The sequence below is a fragment of the Heptranchias perlo genome, chromosome 1, assembly GCF_035084215.1.
Source record: "Heptranchias perlo isolate sHepPer1 chromosome 1, sHepPer1.hap1, whole genome shotgun sequence".
NCBI lineage: Eukaryota > Metazoa > Chordata > Chondrichthyes > Hexanchiformes > Hexanchidae > Heptranchias > Heptranchias perlo.
Window position 1 is genome coordinate 72,921,373 of NC_090325.1, and position 14,709 is coordinate 72,936,081.

Genomic DNA, 14,709 nt, shown 5'->3' on the forward strand with positions numbered 1-14,709 from the left:
CCTGGTTATGCCAAATCACATCCTCATCGTGGCAAACAATGATTGCCAAGTGTCCTCCAAAATGTTGCAAAAATAATTTCATTTGAACACATACCATCAGTGCAAAGCAATGCACCCCACATGGTATATTGTGAGAATCAGCTGTGTGGACAGTGGGAGTTGCTTAGAAGAAAGCAGCCATTTCACCACAGGGAGATAGAGAAATTGTGGGCAAGTCACTATCAATTTTCTTTAAACATGTAATTCTGTTGACATGTATGACATTTTACATCAATATTTCACCAATTACAGACCCAGATGATTTTAAACAATGGCTTTTTTTCATAGATTGGTCCTTTAGCTTGTGCCTATGTGTGCAATTACAGGCCACTGCGGTTTTAAAAAAAAATACATATAAAAAACTTGTGTTTTCATTCTGTCCCAGACCAATCCACAATCACATTCCTTGTAGCCCTTATCTCAGTACTAGTAGGGAACTGATAATGTAAAAAATGCGAACAGCACATACCTTCAACAAAGAGAAAGCATCTCTACTTTTAAAGACAGCTTTTTCCTTACTCTAGTATTGTAAGTTAAACATAAATGGTGTCAGATGGAACGCATTTCTAGGTCTAGTGGTTTTGGCTGCGATTATAAATGTTTTCTCTTCCATGACATTTTCTAGTGTGTATGAAGAAAGACATACATCTGACTTGTTGACCTTATTAGATAACAAACTGCAAATGTGTTAGCACATACCAGCATGTTCTGCTCATACTGCCGTGGCTAAAAACAGATCTTCCTGCCAGTGACATCTGGGAATGGGGCCCAGTAACAGCCAGTAACTCCAAGCATGGTCACCACCAGTGGTACTGCAACTTTCAACCTGCCAAGGATGGTACAAAGAGACTAGCTGCCCCTCCCTCCCATGACTGAAGGTAGAGGATCTGGTGACAGTTACGTTGACCTGCTACTCAATTTTCTCCTTTAATTATTCTTTCTATCATCGCAAGTGACAAGATCAGTCAGATTCTGGTCTTACCTTAATAAAGGCTGTTGGAACAAGCTTCCTGGCAATTTCTTATTTGCAAGTAAGGAAAGGCAGTATTTTCTGTTTTGTGTGCATTTGCCAAACAATATGGCCTGAAAATGGAAATCACCCTCATGCTGCTGACTGGATTAAAAATCAATATAGGAGTACTGTGAATTATTAATCGATACAGGGTACTCAAACCTGAGCATACCTGACTTAGCCATCCACAGCCAGATTGGGTTGGACCACATCGAGTTCTATTGGGCCTCGTTCTTCTCTTCCAAATCCGCCCACTACTCTAGGATCATCCTGAAGGGCAAAGATAAACTCAGGCTCTAGTTCTCCTCTGCCAACCACCTCCTTAGACCATCTCCCCTGCCTAACTACTAACAAGAAGTGTGAGGACTCATGGATTTCTTCATCAACATGATAGAGAGCATCCTCCAGCTGCCTCTCCTGCTCCCCCCTTCCCCATGCCAAAAATGACATAATCCCCCTCGTCCCCACCCTACACTAGTGTGCTGAAGTCATTCAAATGCCCCTAAAGCCACCTGATCAGCTAACCCAGCACAGACTGGGGATCAACCTATTAGGTTCCTGACCTATATAGCTCAGCTACTCACTGGTTAAACTGACTAAGCCATGAAGGAAGCTGCTGATGTAAATCTGAGAGATAATTACAGATATAGGCATTACAAATCACTGAATGAAAAACACACAGCACCATAGAGTGGTGGAACCAGGGGTTCACGATCCTGCATAATATTGCCTTCCTGAGCACAGACACAGCATAGTTGGGGGAAGACCCCCCGCCCCAGAGTGAGGGGGTAAAAATAAAAGGTTTATTCTTGGGCCACTCTCATGCATCCCATATAAGGTTATCTTGGACCTGCATCGGTGGAAGCCTGGGGGCAGGGTGCCAGCCCATTCCGCCCCAGCCGCAGTTGATGCAGTGCTCAGGGAGACTGGGGGAAAAAAGTGAACAAAAATCATTACTTGTAAATGGAGGGATTTTCACCCTCACATAAAAGCTTCATTTATCAACCAAGCTTTGGAAGAAAATTAAAAGCCTGTTTTAATCCACTATCAAAAACTGAACAGTATTCCCATCTATGTTTGACTTGTATTCAGAACATGTCTGTAACTATCCTGGCAACTGTTCCAGTAAAAAAACTCTTTTACACATTATTTTAGTTTGAGAAACATCAGTGACTTTGCTAAATATGGTACTTGTGCATTTCATAAATTTTACTGCATTTAAGTCACAGCTGATATAAAAAGAAAAATATTCAGAAATACATCACATACTTAAAAATGTATTTTTATTTCTTATTCTTTGACTCTGCCTCTGGCAAAGAATTGCTCAAATTACTTCCAAACAGATAAGTATCCTGATTGCCTTACACAAGGAAAGTCCAGAAATTACATCATGCAAATACATTAGGCTTTTGTATTTTAATGTCGCACAATGTCATTTAGGTTTAAATTTGAATCTGACTGATAATGCAATCAGGTCTTTAAAAGTAACTGAAATGTTATTGAGCTTCCTTTCACAAGCAGTTGTTTGACTACAATCATTAGTCCTCTGTTTATAGTATCGCCTCAACAAAAACAATGCATGATATTAGTGCTGGACATAAATTAGGCATGTTATAAATTAACTCCCTCCTTTCCCTGGCACAGCTATATGTTCTGACTGGCAACAATTGTTCATTATATTTTATTGACTCTGAAACCCAATTCCATGCAAACCTGACTGATATTAAACTGCGCTGATCTTCAATATATAGGCTACTTGAACTGTCACAAACAGATTGGAAAAGGAATTGTTGGAAGTTTGAAATTAGGGTGGCTCAACAGTAGAGTGTTAGAAGGCTGGTACTCAGAGAAAACACAGTTCCAGTCTCCATTTATCTCCCAACCTGACCTGTGCAGATTAGGTTAGTCGCTGTGCAGAGCCTGCACCTCTCCCAGCAGGAGGAGGAAAAATCAGAGGGGAGAGTGGCATCTTGTAGTCCCTAGTACCTCCTGGGAGAGAAAGACATGGGACATTGTCAGCAGTCCATCCACCACCCTCACAGAAGAATCTAGGCCAGGTGGACCAAAGAGGGGGACAACTTACATGAAGGAAACTTAAGACACAAAAAGCACTTTAAAAATTTGACGTGCACATTCTGATGTGAACTTAAATATAATACTAGTCACAGTGCATAAGACTTTTACTTTGTGATTAGAACTCGTATGCAAATATCCAGAACATCCATCTTACCTAGTAATTAAAACAGCATTATCATGATGAGCAATCCCATTTTCTGGAATGGTGTTTCCATCATTTTGGTGAGAAAGAATGGATTTCTGCCATTTACAGAAGCTGTCCAAGGACTTGTCTGCATGATGATTTATCTCCAAGTTTGGCTACAATGCAACAAGTATACCAGAGAAATCCAAACACATTACTGAAGAACCAGTTTTTCTTCAAAGAATAAAAATGAAGATGATAATTAGTACGGGCAGTTTTCTTTTTAATTTTTTTTGAAAAACTACCCTTTATTTCATTTAACAATTTTCTATTTCCTGATGTCTGACTTCAGCCCAACAAATCATTAAACACATCAAGGGAAGAAGAACTGCAGGAAGAAATACCGCTCACATAAACACATTCTTGTTGAATGCATTTACAATGTCACTGCATGTAGGACCAGAATATTTCTTCCCCCAGTATTTTTCCAGTAACAGAACTTTGCTTCAATTTGTGCAAACAATTTTTTTTAAAAAACATAACTATTAAAGAGAATAGCCATTTTGGATTCCTCGTCTTACCTGATCTTCAGTAAGAACAATCAGACGAGTGACTATTATGTTCACAACATTTCCTAGACTGGAATCACGGTAAAGTTTGGCAACCTGACCTCCAGAAAATAAGAAAAGACACAAAGTCAGACAAAAGTAAAATTCCTCTTTCTGTTTCAGCTTTTATTCTGACAACTTTATGTTGACAGCAATATCATAATTAAATACAGCTTCACAGGGGTAATTTTATAAAATCATGCTCCCAGTGCAGAGCCTCGTTTGCTAAAAGAACATATCAGGAATTCAAACATATGATTTAATGGACAAAAAGTCAGGGGAGTGCATACCTCAATTACTGATTTGTGCTCTCAGCTGAGAGGACTCCATACCAAGAACATGATGTTATAAAAGTATTCCTCATATCTTAGAACTAATATCTAAAGTCTTTCTGTCTAAAGTAACTATCACCTTAAATTTGCGTGTTGTCACTCATCTGTTTCTTTGATATTTCTATATTTATAGATGAGCACAGGTAATTGTAAATAGATATTTATTGCAATAGTCTGCGTGTCAGCTTCCACATTCTTCAGGTAGCTATAACAATTAAATTACCAAAAAGATCCAGATACATTTTCTCAGAGCAATATTCTTATTTGTTTTCCATTTACTGCAGTGTGACATACACCGATAAATGGACTGGAATGTTAGACATGATCGGGGAGAATTTTAACCCTGCTGCCCGGTGGAAACTAGGTGTGGGCAATTAAAATGGGACTTACCCACCGGCTTCCCAGCCTGATCTGGCCAACTACAGTTTTGAATTGCAGGCAGCAAGGACACCCACCCAAAGCAGGGTCTTTTTTTAAATATGTTAATCGGGCTCCGATGACATAATCGGCGCTCAACTGCAATATTAACCTGAGGCCTAAGCAGGGGGAGCAGTGGTGGTTTCTCCACCTTGCCAAAGTTGTCGGGTAGTGGATTCAGGGCCAGAAGAGGCCCAGAAAAGCATGTTTTTAAAAAATGTTTTAGGTTTCCTTGTGGGCCAAGAGGAGCAGGAGTGCTCCTCCAGGCACCACAAGGAAACCATGGGCCTCCCCTGTACTTCCCCTCTCCCGACTGCGATCACCGTTAGGACCCCCCCACCCCGGCCCCCGCCATGAACATATACCTTAATGCCGGGGATGGTTCCCTTTGATCCTCAGCAGTGGCCGCTCGATTTTAACAGCCAGGCAGCTGCTTCCCATTGACTTCCATGCTGTTTTGCTTGGGCAGTCAGCCAGCGACATGTTAATGAGGCCTGGCTGTTAAAATTGGTTGGGCCTCCCCGCTGTCACTCCCTGACGGGCCAGCCTTTGACTAGGCCGCAGTCCTACTCAGTACTTAAAATCAGCATCATCGTCTGCCTGCTGGTGAGATATGGGTTAGTTTCTTCAAATTGAAAGTGTGTGATCTCAGCTGTGTTGTCTGAGAGAGGTGCTGAGTGGTGGCAAGATTCTTCCCACAAGAAGTGAGGGAAAATTCAATGGATAGTCAGCGCACACACTTTTGTTCGAGCTCCTAGTGGCTGGTTACAGAACAGTAAACAAGTTGGCCGTCTATCCAATAATTTAAGCAGTGTGTGGTCTGGAGAAAGAAAACTCATGACAGCGAAAGAAAACTTTAAAAGTTCAATATAAAAAGATGAGAAATAAAAGATAACAAAAACGCCTGTACTGACAAACAATTTAAAAATAAAATGCATTCTGGAAATAGATGGCTAACGTTGTGATTTGGGCACAGAGCCTCACCCACTGAGAGCACATGTTGGAATAACACAGGTACACTCACTCCCCACTATTTTCTACCCATTAACTTTAATGGACAAAAATCAAGGGAAGCGTTCATGCAATTTCCTGATATGTGCTCCATGGGGTGAGGCTCCGGCCAGGGAATCTGGATATTAAACTCATCTACTAGAAGTCAACACTGATGACTTTTGAGGAACAGCGAGAATCTAACTAAAGCCCGGAAAATTTTTCACAATCTTTCCCAGACTATTGTGAAAAATCATTACCAAACTTTAAATATACAACCATGGAGAAACCAAATTACATAGGAAGAATAATTTGAGTGGGTTGAGAGCAGATCTGGCCCGGGTAAATTGAAATCAAAGATTGGCAGGCAAAACTGTAATCAAACAATGGGCAGCCTTTAAAGAAGAGTTGGTTTGGGTACAGTCTAGGTACAGTCCCACGAGGGAGAAAGGTAGGGCAACCAAAGCCAGAGCTCCCTGGATGATGAAAGAGATAGAGAGTAAGATGAAGCAGAAAAAGGGGACATATGTCAGGTGTCAGGTTGATAACACAAGTGAGAACCAGGCTGAATATAGAAGATTCAGAGGAGAAGTGAAAAAGGAAATAAGAGGGGCAAAGAAAGAGTATGAGAATAGACTGGCAGCTAACATAAAAGGGAATCCAAAAGTCTTCTATAGGCATATGAATAGTAAACGGGTAGAAAGAAGAGGAAAGGGGCCGATTAGGGACCAAAAAGGAGATCTACGCAGGAGGCAGTGGGCATTGCTGAGGTACTAAATGAGTATTTTGCTTCTGTCTTTACCAAAGAAGATGCTGCCAAAGTCACAGTGAAAGGAGAGGTAGTTGAGATATTGGATGGGGTGAAAATTGATAAAGAGGAGGTACTAGAAAGGCTGGCTATGCTTAAAGTAAATAAGTCACCCGGTCCAGATGGGATGCATCCTAGGTTGCTGAGGGAAGTAAGGGTGGAAATTGCAGAGATGCTGACCATAATCTTCCAATCCTCTTAGATATGAGGGTGGTGCCAGAGGACTGGAGAATTGCAAATGTCACACCCTTGTTCAAAAAAGGATAAACCCGGCAACTACAGGCCAGTCAGTATTACCTCAGTGGTGGGGAAGCTTTTAGAAATGATAATCTGGGACAAAATTAATAGTCACTTGGACAAGTGTGGATTAATAAAGGAAAGTCAGCACGGATTTGTTGAAGGCAAATCGTGTTTAACTAACTTGATTGAGTTTTTTAATGAGGTAACAGAGAGGGTTGATGAGGGCAATGCGGTTGATGTTGTGTATGGACTTTCAAAAGACGTTTGTAAAGTGCCACATAATAGGCTTCTCAGCAAAATTGAAGCCCATGGAATAAAAGGGGCAGTGGCAGCATGGATATGAAATTGGCCAAGTGTCAGGAAACAGAGAGTAGTGGTGAACAGTTATTTATCGGACTGGAGGAAGGTGTACAGTGGTGTTCCCCAGGGGTCGGTACTAGGACCGCTGCTTTTTTGATATATATTAATGGCTTGGACTTGGGTGTTAACGGCACAATTAAAAAATTTGCAGATGACACAAAAATTGGAAGTGTAGTAAACAGTGAGGAGGATAGTAATAGACTTCAAGAGGTTATAGACAGGCTGGTGGAATGGGCGGACACATGGCAGATGAAATTTAACGCAGAGAAGTGCGAAGTGATACATTTTGGCAGGAAGAACGAGGAGAGGCAATACAAACTTAATGGTACAATTCTAAAGGGGGTGCAGGAATGGAGAGACTTGGGGGTATGTGTGCACAAAATTTTTGAAGGTAGCAGGACAGGTTGAGAAAGCAGTTAAAAAAGCATACGGGATCCTGGGCTTTATAAATAGAGGCATATAGTACAAAAGGAGGGAAGTTATCTTGAACTTCTTTAAAACACTGGTTCAGCCACAACTAAATATTGTATCCAATTCTGGGCACAGCACTTTAGGAAGGATGTGAAGGCTTCGGAGAGGGTGCAGAAAAGATTTACTAGAACGGTTCCAGGGATGAGGGACTTCAGTTACGCGGATAGACTGGAGAAGCTGGGACTGTTTTCCTTAATGCAAAGAAGGTTGAGAGGAGATTTGATAGAAGTGTTCAAAATCATGACGGGTTTAGATAGAGTAGATAGAGAGAAACTGTTCCCATTGACGGATGGTCAAGAACCAGAGGACACAGATTTAAGATGATTGGCAAAAGAACCAGAGGCAACGTGAGGAAAAACCTTTTTACGCACCGAGTAGTTATGATCTGGAATGTATTGCTGGGAAGGCTGGTGGAAGCAGATTCAATCGTGGCTTTCAAAAAGAATTGGATCAATATTTGAAGGAAAAAAATTGGCAGGGCTATGGGGAGAGAGCAGGGGAATGGGACTAACTGGATTGCTCTTACAAAGAGCTGGCACAGGCTCGATAGACTGAATGGCCTCCTTCTGTGCTGTAACGCTTCTATGATTCTATGTTTCTTTGTGTGTCACCACCAAAATAAATTGTTGTCGATGGCAGGATAAAGCAACCTGAGGTGCAATACTGAACAGGTTTAATAGATAACAGGGGCTAGGGGAAGACTACATCCTTGAGTGGGTCCAGTAAAGTGGCTAATTTTTAAAGTGCCCTAGCGCCCCTCACCTTCTCCTACCCCTGCTTAGATAATGCCTTCTATGTAGAGACTGAACAAATGAAAAACAATACTGGAGTGTTCCTAATGTTCATAAAGTGCTTGAGTTTTATTCTCATGGTTGGCAATATGAGACAGAATTGGGGCCTTGTAACTCACTTACAGCCATCTTATATTGTCAATCACTTTTTCTCAAACAAATACAAACAGAGAAAAACACCCTTTTTCAAGCAGGTATCACTAGATTAAAGGGGTTAATTTTGACTCTACCCACCTGGCAGAAACCAGTGGATGGGCAGTTAAAATGAGTAGGTATCTTACCCACTGATTTCCCACCTGCCTCGCACCGATCCTGATTTTAACCTGTTCTTCTGAACAGGTAGCAAAGGCACCTGCCTGAAATCGGTGATTACGTCATCAGGCCACAACTACAATTTTTACTCTGGCTTGAACGGAAAAGCACTGCAGCTCTCCTGCCAGGTGAAGACAGCGAGAAGGGGATCTGGGACCAGAAAATGACATTTAAGATAAGCTATTTTACTTTCCTTATGGAGCCAGGAGTGCTCCTCCAAGCCCCACAGTGAATGTTTAGGCCACCCCAGCTTTGGGCTTCTGTCTCACAAGACCCCCCTGAAACTCCCTCCATGTGATTTACCTTCTTGATGGCAAGCCTCCCTTTGGTGCCAAGTCAGCAGCCTCCTGCCACCTGAACTTCCGCTCCTCTCCACCAGCCAGCTGAAGCTTCCCGCTTGTTTCGGGCGGGCAACTGTCTGACGGCATGCAGATAAGCTCCCCACCCAACTGAATCATGTTCCCAGTTAAAATTCCCCCTTAAGTGTTTCTGCCTATGACATTTTAGAGAAAGAAAAGCCTTAGAATTTACACTGTGTGATAATATACAAATGCTTTACGTGTTCATTTGAAATCCCTCTCTGTTATTTTAATGGCGGTGTTAGTCCATTTATTTTAAATGGATTAATGCCTCCGCTAAAATAGCAGATGGAAGAATTTTAGATGACACTTATTCAAAGCCAAGAAAACAGATTCAACAAATGTTTATCATTTTAAAATACAAAGGGATAAAACTTACAATATTCATTACAGACAAGATATAATGTTCGATATCCTTACGACCATGGTATCCCACCATCATTTTGTCTGCCACTACAAGAGTTTCCACAAAGCGTTCAAGGCTTACTGATCTCTTTTGTCGATGGGGACTGGTTGCAGATTTATTATTTGGCAATGAGGTTGGAAAGGCCGAGGGATCATTTAACCACCAAGGCTTTCTTCTTCCTGTGCGGTCTTCTAGGAGTGAAGATAATCAACCATGTTAGCTGGGTTAGTAGCTTATTATCTTATAGTGCAGCTGCTTTTAAATATGGAGTTTCATTTTCATGAATTGAAACAATCATTAATTAAAGGGGAAGAAAACTTAGGGAAATAAGTTCCTTTGACATTTCATGTCAATTTTCTTACAGGCATGGAAGCCCTCAAGTGGGTCTCCCTTCTTGCTATACTGCTCAAGTGACATCACAAATCGGAGCCATCCCTGTACATCCTGAAACAACTCCAACTTCAGACCAGCTCGAAAGCTACTCAGGAACTGGCTGGATGAGCTTTGCTGAAGGCTGAGAAATTATTCTATGCCATATCACTTCAGCCGCAAGGATCCATAATGCAAGATTACATCAGTGAACAATTAATGATGCATGGGATAATCAAAGTCTTCTGACCATTTTTTCACAGAAAGGATTTGAAAAAAAATTACTTTGAATGTGTTTTAAAAGCATAAGTGTATTCCTGCAAGTAATATCGAAAAGGATCTGAGGCAGCAGTTGAGACAATAATGAGCTAACTTTGATTTTGTATAGACTAGGTAATAAGTAATTCAGCAGCTTGTCTGAGTAATTGATAGCCACCTCACACCCATTGTGTTGGAAAGTTTCTGATTATCTTTCTGGCTGCAAACAGTCAGGAATAAAGTAAAATGTCAGATACATAAAAAGCAATCTAGCTTTTCCAACAGAGAAGTTGCTAGGCAGAAAAGCCTCCAGAACACCATGGCCTCTCTAAGCGAGGGTCTCAATTTAATTCATACAGAATCAGGGGCAGGCCATTAGGAACTGGATTAAGTCAACACGAGAAGCCAGTTCCCCACATTTCCATCTTAGTACATTATACAGCGAACCCCACCAAGACTAACAAGGGACTGAAATGAACAAAGGGGAGATAGGTCCACAAAGATTGCTCTCCATTGTTAGGAATGGTAAAAATAAGTAGCACAAAAGCACCCCAAATCTTAGGACATCCCAAAGTGCTTTACAATCAGTGAACAATTTTTTGAAGTGTATTCATTGGATTATTTTTCTAACACAGCAGATAATTTGCACACAGCAAGGTTCCACAAACAGTAGTCATAAGCATGATGTGTTGGTTGAGGGAAGAATGTTGCCCAGGACATTGGGAGAGGTTCCGGGTTTTCTTTGAAAAAGTGCCATGGGATCTTTCACATCCACCTGAACAGGCCGATAGGGCCTCAGTTTCATGTCTCATCTTCTTCCCTACGGACAATTGATGGCAGCATGAGGAGGCACATTAATTTTACAAAGTTTCCAAAAATGTAATGAGTCATAGATTGCACCTACATCACCCTATGTATGCTCCCTTACTCAATACCATAACCTATGTCAAGAAGAAAATGATTCCACTCTCTCAATGTGCAGCTCATTTGTGACCAGCAGCACCACATCATGTTAGTGAATGCTCACTTCTCTGGGAGTTGCCACGATATGAGCTGAGCACCAGTATAATGAGATCCATCCATGCAACAGTGCAAAAAATTAAGCACACCACTGGTATGCTGAGGAGTTGCTGAATCAATGTGGGGCTTCCTGCAATATAGTCCTGCTAAGGTCACAAGGATCGTAGTTGTGCACTGCACAATTTTGCTTTACAAAGAGGCCTCATCACTGAAGCCCCAGAGGAGGAGGAGACCAACAGGTTGTAAAGGGATCAGGAAGTAGAACAACAACAGCCTGAAGAGGATAAAGAGGGCAACTTTGACGATGGCACAAAACAGGCAATAGCAAATCAGCAACCCATTTTACACCCCACCAATATTCGTTTCCATTGAACAATGGGAAAGAACATTGGGCGAGTGTAAAATGGACTGCCGATTTACCATCACTCGTTTTTGGTTACCGTTGAAGTTGAATTTCACCCCCTTTATCTCTTGTACAGCTGCTGAGGCATTCTGACCCTGTGACCTTTCTGCCACATGTGGAAGTATCAAAAGGGGGCTTTTGAGAGCGAACGTTATCCCAACAGACAGCACCTTCATCCATGCCCATTCTTGCCATGCCATTACTGAGAGTATTGGACGTGGGTTCAGCATGGCCACTGATAGACAGAAAATCAGTCCTAATGGTTCCAATGAGATCAGTGAAGCTCTGCCTCATAGTTGTCCTTAACTGGTTGCTAAAACCGTCAAAGCAGGAAGAGATAGGTCTCTACAGTCTGCCACCTGAGGCCTCTTAGGCAACAGTTTCAGCATCCATGGCAGAAGCACAGATTGGCACAAAATTTTTGTGAGTAAAGGAACACTTGCAGGTGACGGTTGGAGGCATGAGGGGCACCATGCTATCTCATTGACATTGCTGCTAAGCAGCTCAAGCACATTAACAGAGTGGGAGAAGGAGATCATTGTTAGACAGAGACATAGTACACTTCATTCTAGGAAGTTGTGACTGGCTTCTCTTACCTCACTTGACCTAGTAAAGTCATTTAATTTTTTCCTTCACTAAGTGCCTATGCATGGGATAGTCGTGTTCACACTCACTGCCCTAGCCACCTTCTTCCTTTCACCCAGGGTAGGTCTCCTTGGGACCTACATTATTTCATGCCAAACAGGGCCTCCCACCTCTGCCTAACTTCATCCAGCTGCATTTCCACAGCTGCAAAGAACATGGGGGCTCTCTGCCCTCCTGCTGACCTCATGGATATTTTACTTAAATCAACTTCCTTCAGTGTGCCAAAAATTATGATGCATGTTCTTTAAGCTGCTGCAGGCCTTTAAATCCTCCAGGAGTACAACTTATTTTCTGTCCCTTCAATAGGCAAGTTTTCAATATGCAGTATTTCTGACGTTTGGAACTTGTTCAAAAATATTAAAATGAGGTTGATCCCAAAAATTACAAAATGCTGAATATGTTCAGGCCCTAGGAATTGGTGAGGGTCCCTTAGGTGATTTTATAGTGCAAATAGTTGTCGGGGGCCGGGGGGAGAGGGGGAGGTACGAATCACTCAAGTTTTGTTTTTGGCGTCTCAATTGAATGTAATTTTGCATTTAATATGAAGAGGGTTTTTAAAATTTCAAACAGAAGTCTGAACCCAGATGAAAATACACAGCAACCTAGTAATTCCACCCATAGAAGGTTGGACTCCTGGCTAGATTAAATCTTAAAAGGATTCAGTATTGTTGCTTCCCTATAGAGTTCCAACAGTGACTATTTTGAAATATGTGCCATTTAAAAGGAACGGTAAAAAAAAATGGAAGTTCTTGTAAGGATATTTATCATTGCTTGCATTTTATGGCTGTCTGTGGAGCCAATAAGATAATTACACAGGCTGCATAATTATTCAGTATGTAAAACACTAAAGTTTTAATGAATCGAAAGACCAAAGCTATCATAAAACTCATGTAAAGTGAACAATGTTATTCTGAGCAATATGGATGTGTCAGGTTAGATCATTTTAATTTTCATATGTCCTTAATGCAAATCTGCACTGGGTATACAAGCAATAAAATGTTAAAGCTAAAACAAACTACTTAAGGGAATATGATCATAAGTAAAAACTTTAAATACTGAGACCAGTGAAGCCACATATGGAATATTGTGTGTGGTTTTAGGCACTGTACTTTCAAAAAGATATTGATGCATTGGGAGGGATTCAGAAAAAAATCAAAAATGATTCTAGGATTTCAGGCTCTAAATTGTGAACGAAGACTCTGAACTTGTTTCCATGACAGAAAAGAAGATTTGGTTCTAGTTTTTAAAATGGTAAATGGACTGGAGAATGTAGATGTGAACAAATTAATGAACTTGAACTGTGAGCACATAACTAGGATATGAATATAAAATTAACAAGCCTCAAGCAAGGCTTGAAATTAGAAGAATTCTTGCAATTGATAACTCATAGAAGCATTCACCAAGGGTGTATTCTAAAAGGCATCATCGGGGTAGGCCAGTTCCTCAACTGGGGCCAGAATATGCCCTTCCAACATCTGGTAGACAAATTCAACCTCATCCAAATTAATTTTTTTCTCCAGGACCCATCTACATTCCAGAAATTCCAACCTGAGCCAACACCCCCCAACTCCCCACCCCTCCCCCCACCCCCCAAACCTGTACCTCTGTACCTCCACCCACTAACAAACCCTGTAAATATATCTCCATTTTCCTTATCTATTGCAACACAAAGGGGTAGATGGTTAATGAGGAGAGGACCAATGATGGATTCCTTGGAGTACGCTGGAGGTGACTGTGGAGCAGGGGGGAAGCTATTAGAAGCAATGTATTGCAACACAAACACTACATTGCTTCCAATAGCTCCCCTCTGCTCCACAGTCACCTCCAGTGTACCCCAAGGGATTCATCATTGGTCCTTTCCTCATTAACCATCTACCCCTTTGTGATACCAGGAAGCATGAGGTCAACTTCCTCAACTCTACCTCTCCATCTCCTCTATTTATCCAATGGTACAATTCTCATATGCATCACAGAACAAAACAATGGAGAGGAGATGGGTGGGGGGAGAGATTTGCAGACACTTCAGAGAGAGATGGAAGAAAAACAACGCAATAATATTGAGTGATTTTAACTCTTCAAAGATAGACAGGGTTAAAGATAATTAATGTATGTGATCTAAGTAGGGGTGCTTTTTAAATGCATCCAAGACTGTTTTCCAGGTCAGCTCATTTCTAGTCCAACAAGAAAAGAAGTTTAGTTCTAGGAAATGAATTTGGACACATACTGATGTCAGAACAGGAGAACAATTGGGAAACAGCAATCGCAACATAGTTAAGATCAATGAGAAAACAGAAAATAAACAAAAATTCAGTGAGGGAAGAAAGGATCTAGCCCATATTAACTGGGCAGAAAAGTTAGAAAACAGGACAACAGATCAGTGATGGGGAATCTTAAAACATGAGATGCATAAAGTATAAAACAGATATATTTCTATAAAGGCAAAAAGGGAGTGCATAAAAAGGAAACAGAGTTCCATGGATAAATAGAGATTAAAACTAAACAACTTCAGATATCCATGTCTTAAAACAATACTAAAGAAAATTATGCTGAATAGAGAAAGTGTAATGGAAAGATGAAAAGAGAAAACGTAGGTATATTAGAAGGTGACATGGATCAACTGTTGGAGCGAACTACAGAAAAGAAATTGGTCCTAAAAAAATTTGCAGACC

At 41.1% G+C, this 14,709-nt stretch overlaps 1 protein-coding gene across 1 annotated transcript in view; it reads right to left on the reverse strand.

Moving 5' to 3' along the window:
* adamts6 (ADAM metallopeptidase with thrombospondin type 1 motif, 6) overlaps positions 1-14,709 on the reverse strand; it is a 240,192-nt gene that overhangs the window by 203,720 nt on the left and 21,763 nt on the right. The window contains exons 5-7 of the mRNA XM_067995733.1: positions 9,319-9,536; positions 3,833-3,916; positions 3,282-3,427 (exon numbers count right to left, since the gene is read on the reverse strand). Coding sequence (XP_067851834.1) covers positions 3,282-3,427; positions 3,833-3,916; positions 9,319-9,536 — 448 coding nt within the window. The remainder of the gene's footprint in view (positions 1-3,281; positions 3,428-3,832; positions 3,917-9,318; positions 9,537-14,709) is intronic.